The 13,170-nt window shown below is 46.7% G+C and overlaps 1 protein-coding gene across 1 annotated transcript in view; it reads left to right on the plus strand.

Annotated features, from left to right (window-relative positions):
- The window catches only part of TXNDC16 (thioredoxin domain containing 16), a 42,583-nt gene that overhangs the window by 23,192 nt on the left and 6,221 nt on the right, over window positions 1-13,170 (plus strand). Inside the window, exons 13-15 of the mRNA XM_054400424.1 lie at window positions 1,791-1,959; window positions 3,504-3,640; window positions 7,173-7,257. Coding sequence (XP_054256399.1) covers window positions 1,791-1,959; window positions 3,504-3,640; window positions 7,173-7,257 — 391 coding nt within the window. The remainder of the gene's footprint in view (window positions 1-1,790; window positions 1,960-3,503; window positions 3,641-7,172; window positions 7,258-13,170) is intronic.

Below are 13,170 nucleotides of genomic sequence, written 5' to 3' on the forward strand. Positions count from 1 at the left end.
CAGGGCGGGTTGGACAATACCACCTTTGAGGGTCCCTTCCAACCCAATGCAATCTGTGAATCTGTGAAACAATTCTATGATTCTAAGTAGGTAGGAGGCATCTTAGGAGAGGCTGGCAATGAAGGGATGGTGACTAATGAAGCTGGTGATGGTTCACCTGCCAGATGGTTAGTACAGGCTTAGCTGTGGATGAGGAAGCAACATGTGCAGATGGAAGGAAAACTGGTAAGGACATGCTAGAGCTGCAGGCACTGTGTCTTGAGCTCACGGAGAGCATGCAGGGAACCAACCTGCGTTTATTACACTGCTTATGAACCTTGAGTTTTGGTGAGACCCATAAAAAACTTTTTTGGTATCAGGAACTTAAGCTGAACAAAGTCCCAGGTCTAGTCCTTTTCTCTCTACCTTACCTGTGAGATGCCAGGTTCTTTCTTAAGGTCCTAATGGTACCTGTTAGTGGCTTTGAGATGGAGCAGCTTGGGTGATTGCCAGCCTCTATTACATCTGTCAAATATATGGGACCTTCAACTTGTGTATTTGGCTCCATAATTTAGGTAGAACAGACACTTCAACGCTTGGCAGCATAATAAATGAAGAAGCCTTGGATGCATCAGCCTCCTTCATGCCAAACTTTGTCTTCTGTCTTTACTGTAAGTCAGTGTCTGCATCGTTTCTTTGTCTTGGCTTGATTCCTAAAGTATTTCCAGTACCTTTCCTTACTATTTTTTCTGCTCCTGGACAGTTGCCTCAGGGTTTCATGGTGTCACTTTGTGTAACCAGCCAGATTTGAATGTCTCTTGGTATTTCTTTCTGAGAAGTGCAACTTACCACTTCTCTGAGTATTTTTTCCTCTCCATGGTCTTTTGTTTGGATCAATGACCAGCAGGAACAGGGAAGTCATTGTGCCCCTGTACTCAGCACTGGTTGGGCTGCACCTCGAGTACTGTGTCCAGTTTTGGGCCCCTCAATTTAAGAAGGACATTGAGAGACTTGAACCTGTCCAGAGAAGGGCAACGAGGCTGGGGAGAGGCCTTGAGCACAAACCCTATGAGGAGAGGCTGAGGGAGCTGGGAGCCTGGAGAGGAGGAGGCTCAGGGGAGACCTCATTGCTGTCTACAGCTACCTGAAGGAAGGTTGTAGCCAGGAGGGGGTTGGTCTCTTCTCCCAGGCAGCCAGCACCAGAACAAGAGGACACAGTCTCAAGCTGTGCCAGGGGAAGTTTAGGCTCGAGGTGAGGAGAAAGTTCTTCATGGAGAGAGTTGTTAGATGTTGGAATGTGCTGCCCAGGGAGGTGGTGGAGTCACCATCCCTGGAGGTGTTCAAGAGGGGATTGGACGTGGCACTTGGTGACATGGTCTAGTAGTCATGAGGTCTTGGGTGACAGGTTGGACTTGATGATCCTTGAGGTCTTTTCCAACCTTATTGATTCTGTGATTCTGTGAATCCAGCCCTGCTGGAGCACTCAATACATTTTCAGGCTGGAGGTAGTGACTGTTGTGCTGAAAGGTGTGTGAATGTCCATGATTTCAGGAGAAACTCAAAGGAATGTGTATTCAGGGCTGGGTTTGAAGATCCTGCTCACACAAAGCAACATCTGACTGCAGGAATGGCCTAGCAGCTTCTCAGTGATAGCCCAGCTGGGCTCATTCTGAGTGCTCTATTAGGATGCATGCCAAATCAAATAGAAGTCCTGGCAGCAAATGTATGTGATAATTTCACAAAAAGCTCTTGTTCAACCATTTCTCTGTTATTTTTGCCTTATTTTTAGACTTACTTGTTTTCCCCTCTAGAAACTCAGGGGCTTTTGCTCTCTCGAGTCAACTGCTGGGACTGGCCTGGTGTCTGCACGAAGGAGAACATCACACAGTTTCCTACCATCAAGATCTATGAGAGGGGAGAGCAGTCAGTGGTGTACAATGGCATGTGGGGGACTGAAGAGTTGACCAGCTTCATCATGTTGTGAGTGCCTGTTAATGAGTCCCCATGAGACCCACTGAGACTGGCACATAGATGTACAGAATGGTTTGAGTTGGAGCAGGAGCAGGGAAGTCATTCTGCCCCTATACTCAGCACTGGTTAGACCACACCTTGAGTACTGTGTCCAGTTCTGGGCTCCTCAGTTTAAGAAGGACATTGAGATTCTTGAATGTGTCCAGAGGAGGGCAACGAGGCTTGTGAAAGGTCTTGAGCACAAGCCCTATGAGGAGAGGTTGAGGGAGCTGGGGTTGTTTAGTCTGGAGAAGAGGAGGACTTCATTGCTCTCTACCTCAGCCTGAAAGGAGGTTGTAGACAGGTGGGGGTTGGACTCTTCTCCCAGGCAACCAGCAACAGAACAAGAGGACACAGTCTCAAGCTGCACCAGGGGAAGTTTAGGCTCGAAAGGAGAAAGTTCTTCACAGAAAGAGTAATTGCCCAGCGGAATGGGTTGCCCAGGAAGGTGGTGGAGTCACCATCCCTGGAGGTGTTGAAAAAAAGATTGGATCTGACACTTGGAGCCATGGTTTAGTTTTCAGGAGGTGTTAGGTATTAGGTAATAGGTTGAACTTAATGATCTCTGAGGTATTTCCAACCTGGGTGATTCTGTGATTCTGTGGAAGGGATCTTAAAGATGTTTTTGTGCTTCTCAGTGTCAGGGAACATCTGTTCTTGGACAGGGTATCCATCTGTTGTCACTGTCCATCTCTCTTTGCTGGAATTCCTTCTCTGGATTCCCAAGGATCTCAAAGCAACCATTTTGGTTCAGGGCTGTTCTCTCTTCCTCACAACATAATGGATGCATTAAGAAGCGTGTGGCCAGTAGGGCAAGGGAGGTTCTCCTCTCTCTCTGCTCTGCCCTAGGTAGGCCACAGCTGGAGTCCAGAGTTCAGTTCTGGGCCCCTCAGTTCAAGAGATACAGGACAGAGTCCAGTGAAGGCTACAATGATGCTGAGGGGCCTGGAAAATCTGTCTGAAGAGGAAAGGCTGAGAGACCTGAGGCTGTTGAGCCTGGGGAAGAGCAGCCTGAGAGGGGGTGTTAGCAATGCTCAGCAAGAGCTAGTGTGTGTGGGGTGCAAGAGAATGGGGCCAGACTCTCTTTGGTGGTGCCCAGTGACAGGACAAGGGATAATGAGAACAAATTGGAACCCAGGAGATTCCATCTGAACATGAGGAACAACTTCTTTGCTTTGTTGTGGAGTCTCCTTCTCTGAAGAAGTCCAAACTCACTTGAACATTGTGATGCTGTGCAACCTGCTGTGGGTGCCTCTGCTGTAGGAGGGGGATTGGACTGGATAATCCCCAGAGATCCCTACCAACTCTTCCTGTGATTCTGTAGTCACCAGCTCTAGTACCTTTCTATGACTATGTGTTGTCCTTCCTTACCAGGAAACTGATTTTTGTCTCTAGTGGGACATAATGGTCGTGACATTGGGTTGGGACATTGTTAGACTGATGTTGCACTTTTGTCTCTTGGTATCAAAAGTGAAGGAGGTGACAGCCCATTTTGTTTCTCTGCTTTTCCATAGGAGCCAAGTTTCCTGTCCGTTGAAGCTGGTCACGACTGATGAAGCAGAAAGATATTTAAGAGGAGAATTTCCCTCTGAGCTGTCATCCTATCACCATACTTCCATTCTAGGAGTGTTTAGCACAGCCACAAGTGAAGGTTAGTGTGCTATTTATATAGACTCACAGAATGGTTTTGCTTGGAATAGACCTTTAAGGTCATGAAGTCCAACCATTAACTCAGGACTGCTAGGTCACCACTAATCCATGTCCCTCAGCACACATCTACACAGCTTCTAAATCCTTCCAGGGACAGTGACTCCACTTCCCTGGGCAGCCTGTTCCAGGGCTTTACGACCCTTTGGCCACCCTGTTCTTAATGGACCCGAAGAGGCTGTTGACCTTCTTGGCCATGACACAGCATGTTGGTTCAGGTTGGAGCAGGAATTGTTGCCACAAGAAAATCACTGGAAATTCCACCTAAGTCTGCAGGCTGATAAGAGCAGCAGTGTGGTTGCCCTGACTCTGGCCTGGGTTTGGTGCCAGAAGAGCTGGCTCCAGTTTTCTGCTCCCTCAGGCCATTCTGCATGACGTTAGAACAGCCCACAGGTCACAGGTGGTGAAAGCATCACAGATTTCATCTTCCTTGGCATCTGTGGCTGAGCCACCCCAGACTGCAGATGCCATTCCAGCCTGCAAACTCTGTGTGGCCTCCAGGCTTTCTTGTCAGGAAATCCCCAAAACTCTCGTTTGCACAGAAGGCAAGCAATAGCTTCTAGACAGGAATGAGTCTGAGGACAGACATCCTTCCAGACCCCAGCAGGTTCCTTCCATGAACCCCTCCAACCATCCCATTGTTCACCATAAGAACAAGGGGTGATGGTTTTAAACTGAAAGAGGGAGATTCAGACTGGAGAGAAGAAAGAAATTTTTGATGCTGAGGATGATGAGACACTGGCCCAAGTTGCCCAGGGGGGTGGTAGATGCTCCATCTCTGGAACCGTTCCAGGTCATGTTCTTTCTGGGCTGCGGGCAACCTATTCTCGTTGCAGATGTCCCTGCTGACTGCAGGGAGGTTGCACTAGGTGACCTTTAAAGGTACCTTCCAACCCAAACCATTCTGTGATTCTGTCATTCCATAAACCCTGTAGTGGGTCTGAGTTAAAAAAGGCTCAGCAGAAAAATCATAATTAAAATTTCTAAACAGTATCACAAGGACAGTGACCAATCATTTTCCTGGAAACATGGAGAACTGACAGGAGAAAAACTGGAAGCATGCTTGGAAGTAAGACTGTGCAGCAAATGTTTAAAAATACCCTTGTGCTCTGCAGAGCTCTGCTGCTGCTGGAGACTGTGGTTTCTAGCCTTCTGCTAGAAGGATAAGGGGTGATGCTCAAATCCTGCTCCAAAAATGACAGGAGCCACAGACCTTTTTATCTGATGATTTTTTCCTTCTTGTTCCCAAATCCAGCAGTGAAGCTGGGCATGTGTGATCCATGGCAGCTCTCATGGAAGGTAAATGAGTCTGACACAATCCCTAAATCATGGAAATTTTTTGATAGGAGGAAAGATCTCATCAGGGATGATGCTGATGAAAGGAGTAAGCCTGTACTCTGCTGAAGGTTGTCCTGATGTAGGAGGGAATTTCTGATCTTCTCCAGTAGCTAGGACACAGACAAGTTCACAAATGGTTTGCTGGTGAAGATCTGAGTGGTCCTTTTCAGCTGGTCCAGTGCATTGCTTTTCTCTCAGTGTTGATTAAGACCAAGAAGACCAAGAAGCTGGAAGCCAACGTCATCCAGTGGTGGTTTCTCTGTAGCACAAGATAAACAGGCCAAACTTTGTCACCCCTTTGGTTGTCTGTGTGGTGTTCTCTTCAGTGTCTGAGCCCTCCATGATCTACACTTCCATTTGTAAAGGAAAATAGCATAAAGGAAAGTTTCTGGTCCATGTGGTGGGGAAAATCTGCTTTGAGTTTAGCTGAAAAAAAAGGAGGCAAAGAACCACAAAGTGACCAACTATGAGCCAGCCTCAGACTATTGAGGTCTGAGTCACTGGTCCCAAGAGCTTGGGTTGGTCAGTTGTGATATGTTGGTGAATGTTATGAGGAACACTGAATAGTATCTGGATGAGATCTTACTAAAGTTCTTAAGCAACATATATCATGGCTGTATCTGAGATGAAACCTTAATTCTTTGAAGAACCTGACTTCACCAAGAAGTGTGGTTTCTCACTCTCCTTAAGCCATAGAATCATAGCATGGTAGGGGTTGGAAGGGACCTCTGGAGGTCATCTAGTCCAACCCCACTGCCAAAGCAGGATCACCTAGGGCAGGTCGCACAGGAAGGCATCCAGGCAGGTTTTGAAAGTCTCCAGACGGGGAGACTCCACAAGCTCTCTGGGCAGCCTGTTCCAGTGCTCTGGCACCCTCAAAGTAAAGGAGTTTCTCCTTAAATTCAAGTGAAGCCTCCTGCATTGTGAGAAGTGCCTTTTTTGGTTTCTTTCAGTTGCTCAATACAAAGGAGGAGGGGTGGTGGTGTTGAAATGTGCCCTGTTATCACCCTACCTTTGGCAGCAGTCATTTTGATCTCTGATCTCTAACTGTATTCTACAAGCTCATGCACTATGGCTTGCATGTTCTCACAAAGCTTGTTCCTCCCAAGGATCCAGCTGCCTCAAACTGAGAGTGTTTCATCATGTCATAAACTACTTCTGCAATCAGGTTCATTTGGGGGCTTTGCTCTCAATCTGTCAGCATGGGTAGATTCAAGAGATCCCCAGCCTAGTCCTTTCCTCCCTATCCTCTCTACCTGACCTTGTCATTTCCATAAGGTGACCATCTCCACAAGGTGACCATCTCTGTAAGGTGAGTGGTGGACCCCAGCAGCTGCTGCATGTGGATTTCATAGAATCATAGAAAGGTTTGGGTTGGAAGGGACCTTAATGATCATTTAATTCTGACCCCCCCCCTGCCGTGGGCAGGGACACCTTCCACTAGACCAGGTTGCTCAAGGCCTCATCCAACCTGGTCTTGAACACTTGCAGGTTTGGGGCTGGAGCTGAGCTGTGCTGATGGAGGTGCTGCCCTCTCTTTGCAGCTGTACAAAGTTGTGGAGCACTGGGTCTGCAATGCATGTAGGTTTTTGACCTTTGCTGTTCTAGCTGGATGCTCCTCAGACCCTGCCTGCTCTGAGAAGCTAGTTAAAACCCAGAGGCACTTGGGGGAGAGGCTGGTTTATCTACTGGCCACTTAGCACTACTCCACATAAGTCATCATCAATCATTTCCAAAAGGTCACTGGGATTTACGAGGTTTCTCTTTAGACTTAGATTTGCTCTCCTCTTTCTAAGTACACTTACGGACTCTTAAGTCCTTAAAGACATTTCCTTTTCCATCAGTGCCTTTGTCATGCCCCTCCTGGAAGCTCCATGCTGGTGGCTAAAGAGCAGCTGCAGTTCTCATAATAGGAACTTTACTTCTGATCCTCTTGGCTGCTGCCAACTCCTTCTCCCTGTGGCCAGGAGACGCATCCAGCTCTCATGAGCTTCTCCTGGTACCTCTGTTCTCAGCTGACAGTTCACTGTAGGAGGGTGTTGTGTGTGCTCACAGTGGTTTCCAGGAGGAAGCTGATGCTTCTCTTTCTACTGTTTATTTTTACCTCTTTTTTTCTTTCTTTTTTTTTTCCCTTACAGCCAAGGAAGCTTTTGAAGAGGCAGGAAGCATCTTAAGTGGCCACGTAACGATGGGGATGTATTTCGAAGATGATGCCTTGGCTTTGTGAGTTGTTTCTCTTGCTCTTTCATGAGAATTCAGGCTGATCTGTGTATCAAATGCCTAGGGGAAGCTTCACTGGCCATGCTGAGGGTGTAGCAGCAGCTCTGAGGAACTACAAGCATCTTACTCCAGGCAGGACTCAAGCCAAAGGGAGATGTAGGCCTAGTTCTACCACTGCTGTACAACCTGTCTACAGGCAACTCATTTAGCCCTGCTGAAATGAACAGTCATCTCTTTCACAGATTCATAGATTGGGTTGGGTTGGAAGGGGTTTCAAATGCCCCTGCCATGGGCAGGGACACCTTCCACTAGACCAGGTTGCCCAAAGTCTTATCCAACCTGGCCTTGAACACCTCCAGGGAGGGGGCATCCATAACTTCCTTGGGCAACCTGTTCAGTGTCTCTCCACCCTTACTGCAAAGAATTTCTTTCCTGCTGTTGAAGTTCACTCTGGGTATTTTCAGTCCTCCTCCCATCCTTTGGGTTCCTCATACAAAAAGGTCCAAGCTTTTTATGAAGGTAAAAAACCAGGCTGGAAAAATGATGCCCTCTGGCTAGGATCAGTGTATGAGGAAGAAAAAACACTTTTACCCTTTTCTTTCTATCAGGAAGTGATGAATTATTACTGGTCTTCCTCTTTCCACAGTCCCTTCACCTTCTTGCCTCCTCTTCCCTGTCCTGATGCTGGGAAAGTCCCTGCTGAGATGGGGATGGAGAAGGGTAGCACAAGGGGATTGCTGCAAAGCCAGGGCTATAAATAGGAGTCTTTCTCTGATTGTTGCCTCCAGTTGGCCAAGAGCAGCCAAAAGAGAAGCTGCTTCTGACTACTTGCAGGCTTTCTTTTGAAAGCCCTGAAACATCTGCTGTCTTTTTCCATGGAGCTACCTTGGTGTGGAGCAGATGGCCTTCCTGCAGCACTGGGAAAGGTGTTAAACCACTTTGGTCTCATCCAGCTTCAGCACTCACATCTGGCTGTGAGATGTTTTCAACTGCCAAAGATGGGAAACAACCTAATTTCATCTTTTTAGTAGTTAATCTTACTGTGGATCTTTTCTTCTGGAAAGATGTGCCCACCCATTTTCCTCCCCTTGGCAAGAGCAAGATGTTCACCACCATGTCCAGACTTTTGGAGAGGTGGATCCCCTGCCTTGGCAGTGATGAGTTAATGGTTGGATTCAATGATCTTAAAGGTCTTTTCCAACCTAAATGGTTCCATGATAATGGAGGAAGATTGTTGGAAAAATATAGTAGCCATCCTCCTGCACCCATGGTAAAGGCAAAGTCAAGGCTTTTTTGGTGAGTTCTTTTGTGTCCCCAAACTGGATCTAATGGCATCTGAGCATGCATCAGTCCATGCACTTAACCCTGTCATTATGACTCACTCCAGAAATGGGCACATTGCTTTGGGCTAGACTGTGGGAGATGTTTCAGTGCCTGTACATGCGGCTAGATCCAGGGTGAACCTTCAGCTTGTCCTCACATCTCATTTCCATCAGGAATTAGTTATTAAGGCAGGGTTCAAAATCCCAGAAGGTCCTTGGCCTGTTTTCTAGGTGTGGGTTTAACGACCAGTAATGCAACAGTCAATTATCTTCACTAGTTCCTTAGAGAGGTGACACCTCTATAGTGTCTGCTGAGATATGGAGGCCACGACAGTGATCCAAGGGCTGGAAGCCCTCTGCTGTGAGGCCAGGCTGAGAGAGTTGGGGTTATTTAGCCTGGAGAAGAGAAGGCTCCAGGGAGATCTCCTGATGGTCTTTCAGTGCCCAAAGGGGCCAATCAGAAAGCTGGGGATTGACTTTTGAGCAGGCTCTGTGGTGACAGGACAAGGAGTAATGGCTTAAACTAAAAGAGGGAGATTCAGACTGGAGAGAAGGAAGAAATTTTTGATGCTGAAGGTGGTGATACCCTGTCCAGGTTTCCCAGAGAGGTGGTGGATGCCCATCCCTATAATCATTCCAAGTTATTCTTTTGGGCTCTGTGCAACCTGCTCTAGTTGCAGATGTCCCTGCTGTGACTGCAGGGGCGTTGGACTAGATGACCTTTAAAGGTGTCTTCCCACCCAGAACATTCTGTGACTTTTGTATTATGTATGGAGAATAAAAATCTCGTGGTAGCACATCTCCTTTATCCCAGTTGTGGTTGGACTTCGGACTTGATGATCTTAGAGGTCTTTTCCAACCTTAGTGATTCTATGATTCAAAGCACCAGCCATGGATGGGTCGTAGAAGTGAGGCAGTGCCAGACTTGGTCAGTGCTGGGGTGGGAGACCACTGGTACGGAAGTCACAACTAGCAGCATCAGGGTGAAAAACCTGACCCCTACCAAGCTAAAAGACTTTTCTCCCCACTTAGAGCTTAGCAGCTAATAGAAGGAAAAAAGATAGAGAGCGTGGTAAGCTTAGAAAACAAGGTACCAGCAGAAGCAGCCTGTGTTCCCTCAGCAGTGACACATGCCAGAGCACACCTCCATCCTGCTGCTCCTGCACGGTCTGCAGCACGATACAGCTTAGTTGGGGTAGTTAATACAGTTTATGTTGGTACTGGTTCTGCCAAGTTTGGATTTTGGCTGTGATTTGTGGGTGAAGCTACTGTAGCTGGTCATCTTCTCAACTGTAAGTCAAAAGTAAACACTTACAGGAATTCCTGATGCAAGAGCCAGGCTCACTTCCCTTCTTGAGCAAAGAAAAGCTATTCTTCTGCACAGCCCTCAAGGAGGAACTGCTTATGGCTCCTGGGTTGCTGAATGCCAAGTCCCCTCTTCCTAAAGAAGGTGGTGTTCAGGATGCACAAATAAGGTTGTCAGCAGAACTGTTTGCTCAGCAGGCACCTGCTTGGTTGGTCACTAATGCAAAGAAACAGAAGCGTTCAGGAAGAAAGGCTTTGAATGAAGCCATTATTTATTTCTGAAACACTCAGATGCCACAGATTGCTGCCAAGCTTTTGTTTGCAGATGGTTTTGATTCAAATGAACATCTCAGATTACCCAGTTGCTGGACAAACAGAAATCTGTCATCAGCAACAATGCACTGGGTCCAGTAAGATGAGAAGTGATTTCAGGGCAGACTCCAGCTATTAGATGGGGAATTCATTGAGTTTCTGGCAGTGGTTAAGAAACCTCCTTATCAAAGGCTGCTGATCATATGAATCACAGAATCACAGCATGGTGGGGGTTGGAAGGGACCTCTGGAGATCATCTTAAGTCCAACCCTCCTGCTGAAGCAGGGTCATCCACAGCATGTTGCCCAGGATCACAACGTCCTAACAGATTTAGAATCTCTTCAGAGATGTTTAGATGGAACTTCCTATATTCGTGTTTATGCCCATTGCCTCTTGTCCTGTCACTGGGGACCACTGAGAAGACTCTGGCCCCATCTGCCTGATACACTTAGATATTTGCAAACATTAATAAGATCTCCCCTCAGCCTTTCCTCACAAGATAAATGTTCCATTCCCCTAATTATAGAATCATAGAATGGTTTGGGTTGGAAAAAACCTTGAAGATACCTAGTTTGAACCCCACTGCCATGGGCAGTCAACTGGGACATCTTCAACTAGATCAGTTTGCTCAAAGCCCTGTCCAGTCTGGCCTTGAACTGGGGCATCTGCAACTTCTCTGGCCAATGTGCTCCAGTGTCTCAGCATCCTCACAGTCAGAGAATCATAGAAATGTTGGAAGAGACCTTTGAGATCATCAAGTCCAAACACTCACCTAGAACTCACAATACCACCACTACTACTAACCTACTATGACTAAACCATGTCCCTCAGCACCACATCCAGGGATGGTGACTCCACCACCTCTCTGGGCAACCTGTTCCAATGCCTGGCAACCCCTTCTGTGAAGAAACATTGCCTTGCTCCTTATAACTCTACTAACTGGGCACATGTGAAGATCCTTCAAGCATTTGGTGTTTTGTGGGTTTTCAAGACTGATTAAGGAAAGATTTAAGAACCTGAGGACTTTAAGAACTTAAAGCTATAGCTCATGTAATTTTTGTAGGCTTCTATTCTTCTGCTGCCTTGCATGACCCCATTTTTGGGTGCTTCTCTGGTATTTGTGCTTCTTATCCATTGATTTGCCTAAAATAGAGCAAATGTCTTAAATGCATCCTTGCTGGTAAGTCTTTGATCTCTGAATCTTACATTTTTGGGGGGATGGGGAAGCGGAGGAGCAAGGAGAAAATCAGTGTCTAAGTTGATGTGTTTAGCCATAAGGAGCAAGAATCCTTACCTGCTGTGAGAAGTCTTTTCCAGAGCTGTGAAAGTTTGAGAAGTTAAAAATCTCTGAATTTAAACATTTTCTAGGGTTTTACCATTCTTAACCAATGAGAAATGCAGGTTAGTTTGAACAACAACAGCAAGTTAAGGACCTTCCTAACAAATCAGAGGATTCCCAGGCATGACCAGAAGTACAAAACTCAACTTCCTTGACTGGTGTCACTCAGGAATGTGGGCAGAAAGGGGAAAGCTGAGCTCAGGGCTGGGTTTATGAAGATAAATGAAAATAAAGCAGAGGATACTGAAATGGCTCAGATAAATCCAAGAATGCTTTAGCCACAGGTTCACAACATTTGAAGGCCTCAGGGAAAGTCTGTGGTCATTCATTACTCTTTTTATGAAGACATCTGTGCAGATCTGGGGTGTCCCTTAGACATAGGCAGTGGGTGTGTTATTTCCAGGCAGTTAAGTGCTGTGAAAGGTCTACATATGAGCTGAACTGTGGTTCTCTCTGCTTGCTTTGTCAGTGGTGACCTAAACCACCAAACTCTGAAATGTTTAAAGCCCATGTGAACAAAGCTCTATCTCGTTCAGAACTGAATTTGCCTGGGCAAACCGTGGAGGGAAGTACAAGTGATTGCAACATGATTTTTCTAGGAGCTGTCTTTGCCATAGGCTGAGTCCATGTTCATTCTTTCTCATATGGAGAACAAAAAAGATGGACCAGATTGCTTTTGAGAAGAAAATCAAAGGCTGTCCACCTCCCCACCTCAAAATGTGGATGCACCTTGCTCACTTCCCCAGCAGTCTTGGTGTCACAGCCTTTGAAAAATTACCAGCAGCCCTTGAAAAATAAACTACAGACACCACCACCCCTCTCAAAAAAGTGGTGAGGCAGCTGACTTTCTCACACCCTTCCTCTGGCCACTGACATCTGGAACCTTTAGGGCTGAAGTTCCTCAGGCTTCCAGAAAATTGCTCTCTTGTCTTGGTGTACCCCCTGCCCTTCCATTGCTCATACTTCTCCTATTTTTGGTCTTTCCACCTTCTCAGCTTTTCTTTAAATACCCTTGAACTCCAGTACTTAAAGGGGGCCTACAGGAAAGACAGGGATGGACTTTTTACAAGGGCATGTAGAAATAAGACAAGGCTTCAGACTGGAAGAGGAGAGATTTAAATTAGATGTTAGGAAGAAATTCTTCACCATGAGGGTGGGGAGACACTGGAACAGGTTGCCCAGAGAAGGTGTGGATGCCCCATCTGTAGAATTGTTCAAGTCCAGGTTGGATGAGGCCTTGAGCAACCTGGCCTGGTGGAAGGTGTCCCTGCCCATGGTAGTGGGGTTGGAAAGAGATGATCTTTAAGGTGCCTTCCAACCCAAACCATTCTATGATGCTTAAACAGAGGAGCACTGGGGAACAGAAGGTGGGATGGTTCCTCCACCAAAAATATGCATGTGCAGGCTGTGTGTGCTGCTCTAACACAGGGCTGGACTTCACTGGAATTGTCCATGTTCACCAAGCCAAATATCAGATCTCTTGGAGCTTATTTTGTGTAGGTTGGTGTCCCTCAGATGGAGTCCAACACTCCGTTTGCCATGGGAGGCAGAGAAAAGGTCTGCGTGGGTATTTGCGCCAAGAAGAAAGCACTGGATGGCTTTGTTCCACCTAATGTTAGGTGTGAGAATGAAATAGTT

This window comes from Indicator indicator, chromosome 4 (assembly GCF_027791375.1).
Source record: "Indicator indicator isolate 239-I01 chromosome 4, UM_Iind_1.1, whole genome shotgun sequence".
Lineage (NCBI taxonomy): Eukaryota > Metazoa > Chordata > Aves > Piciformes > Indicatoridae > Indicator > Indicator indicator.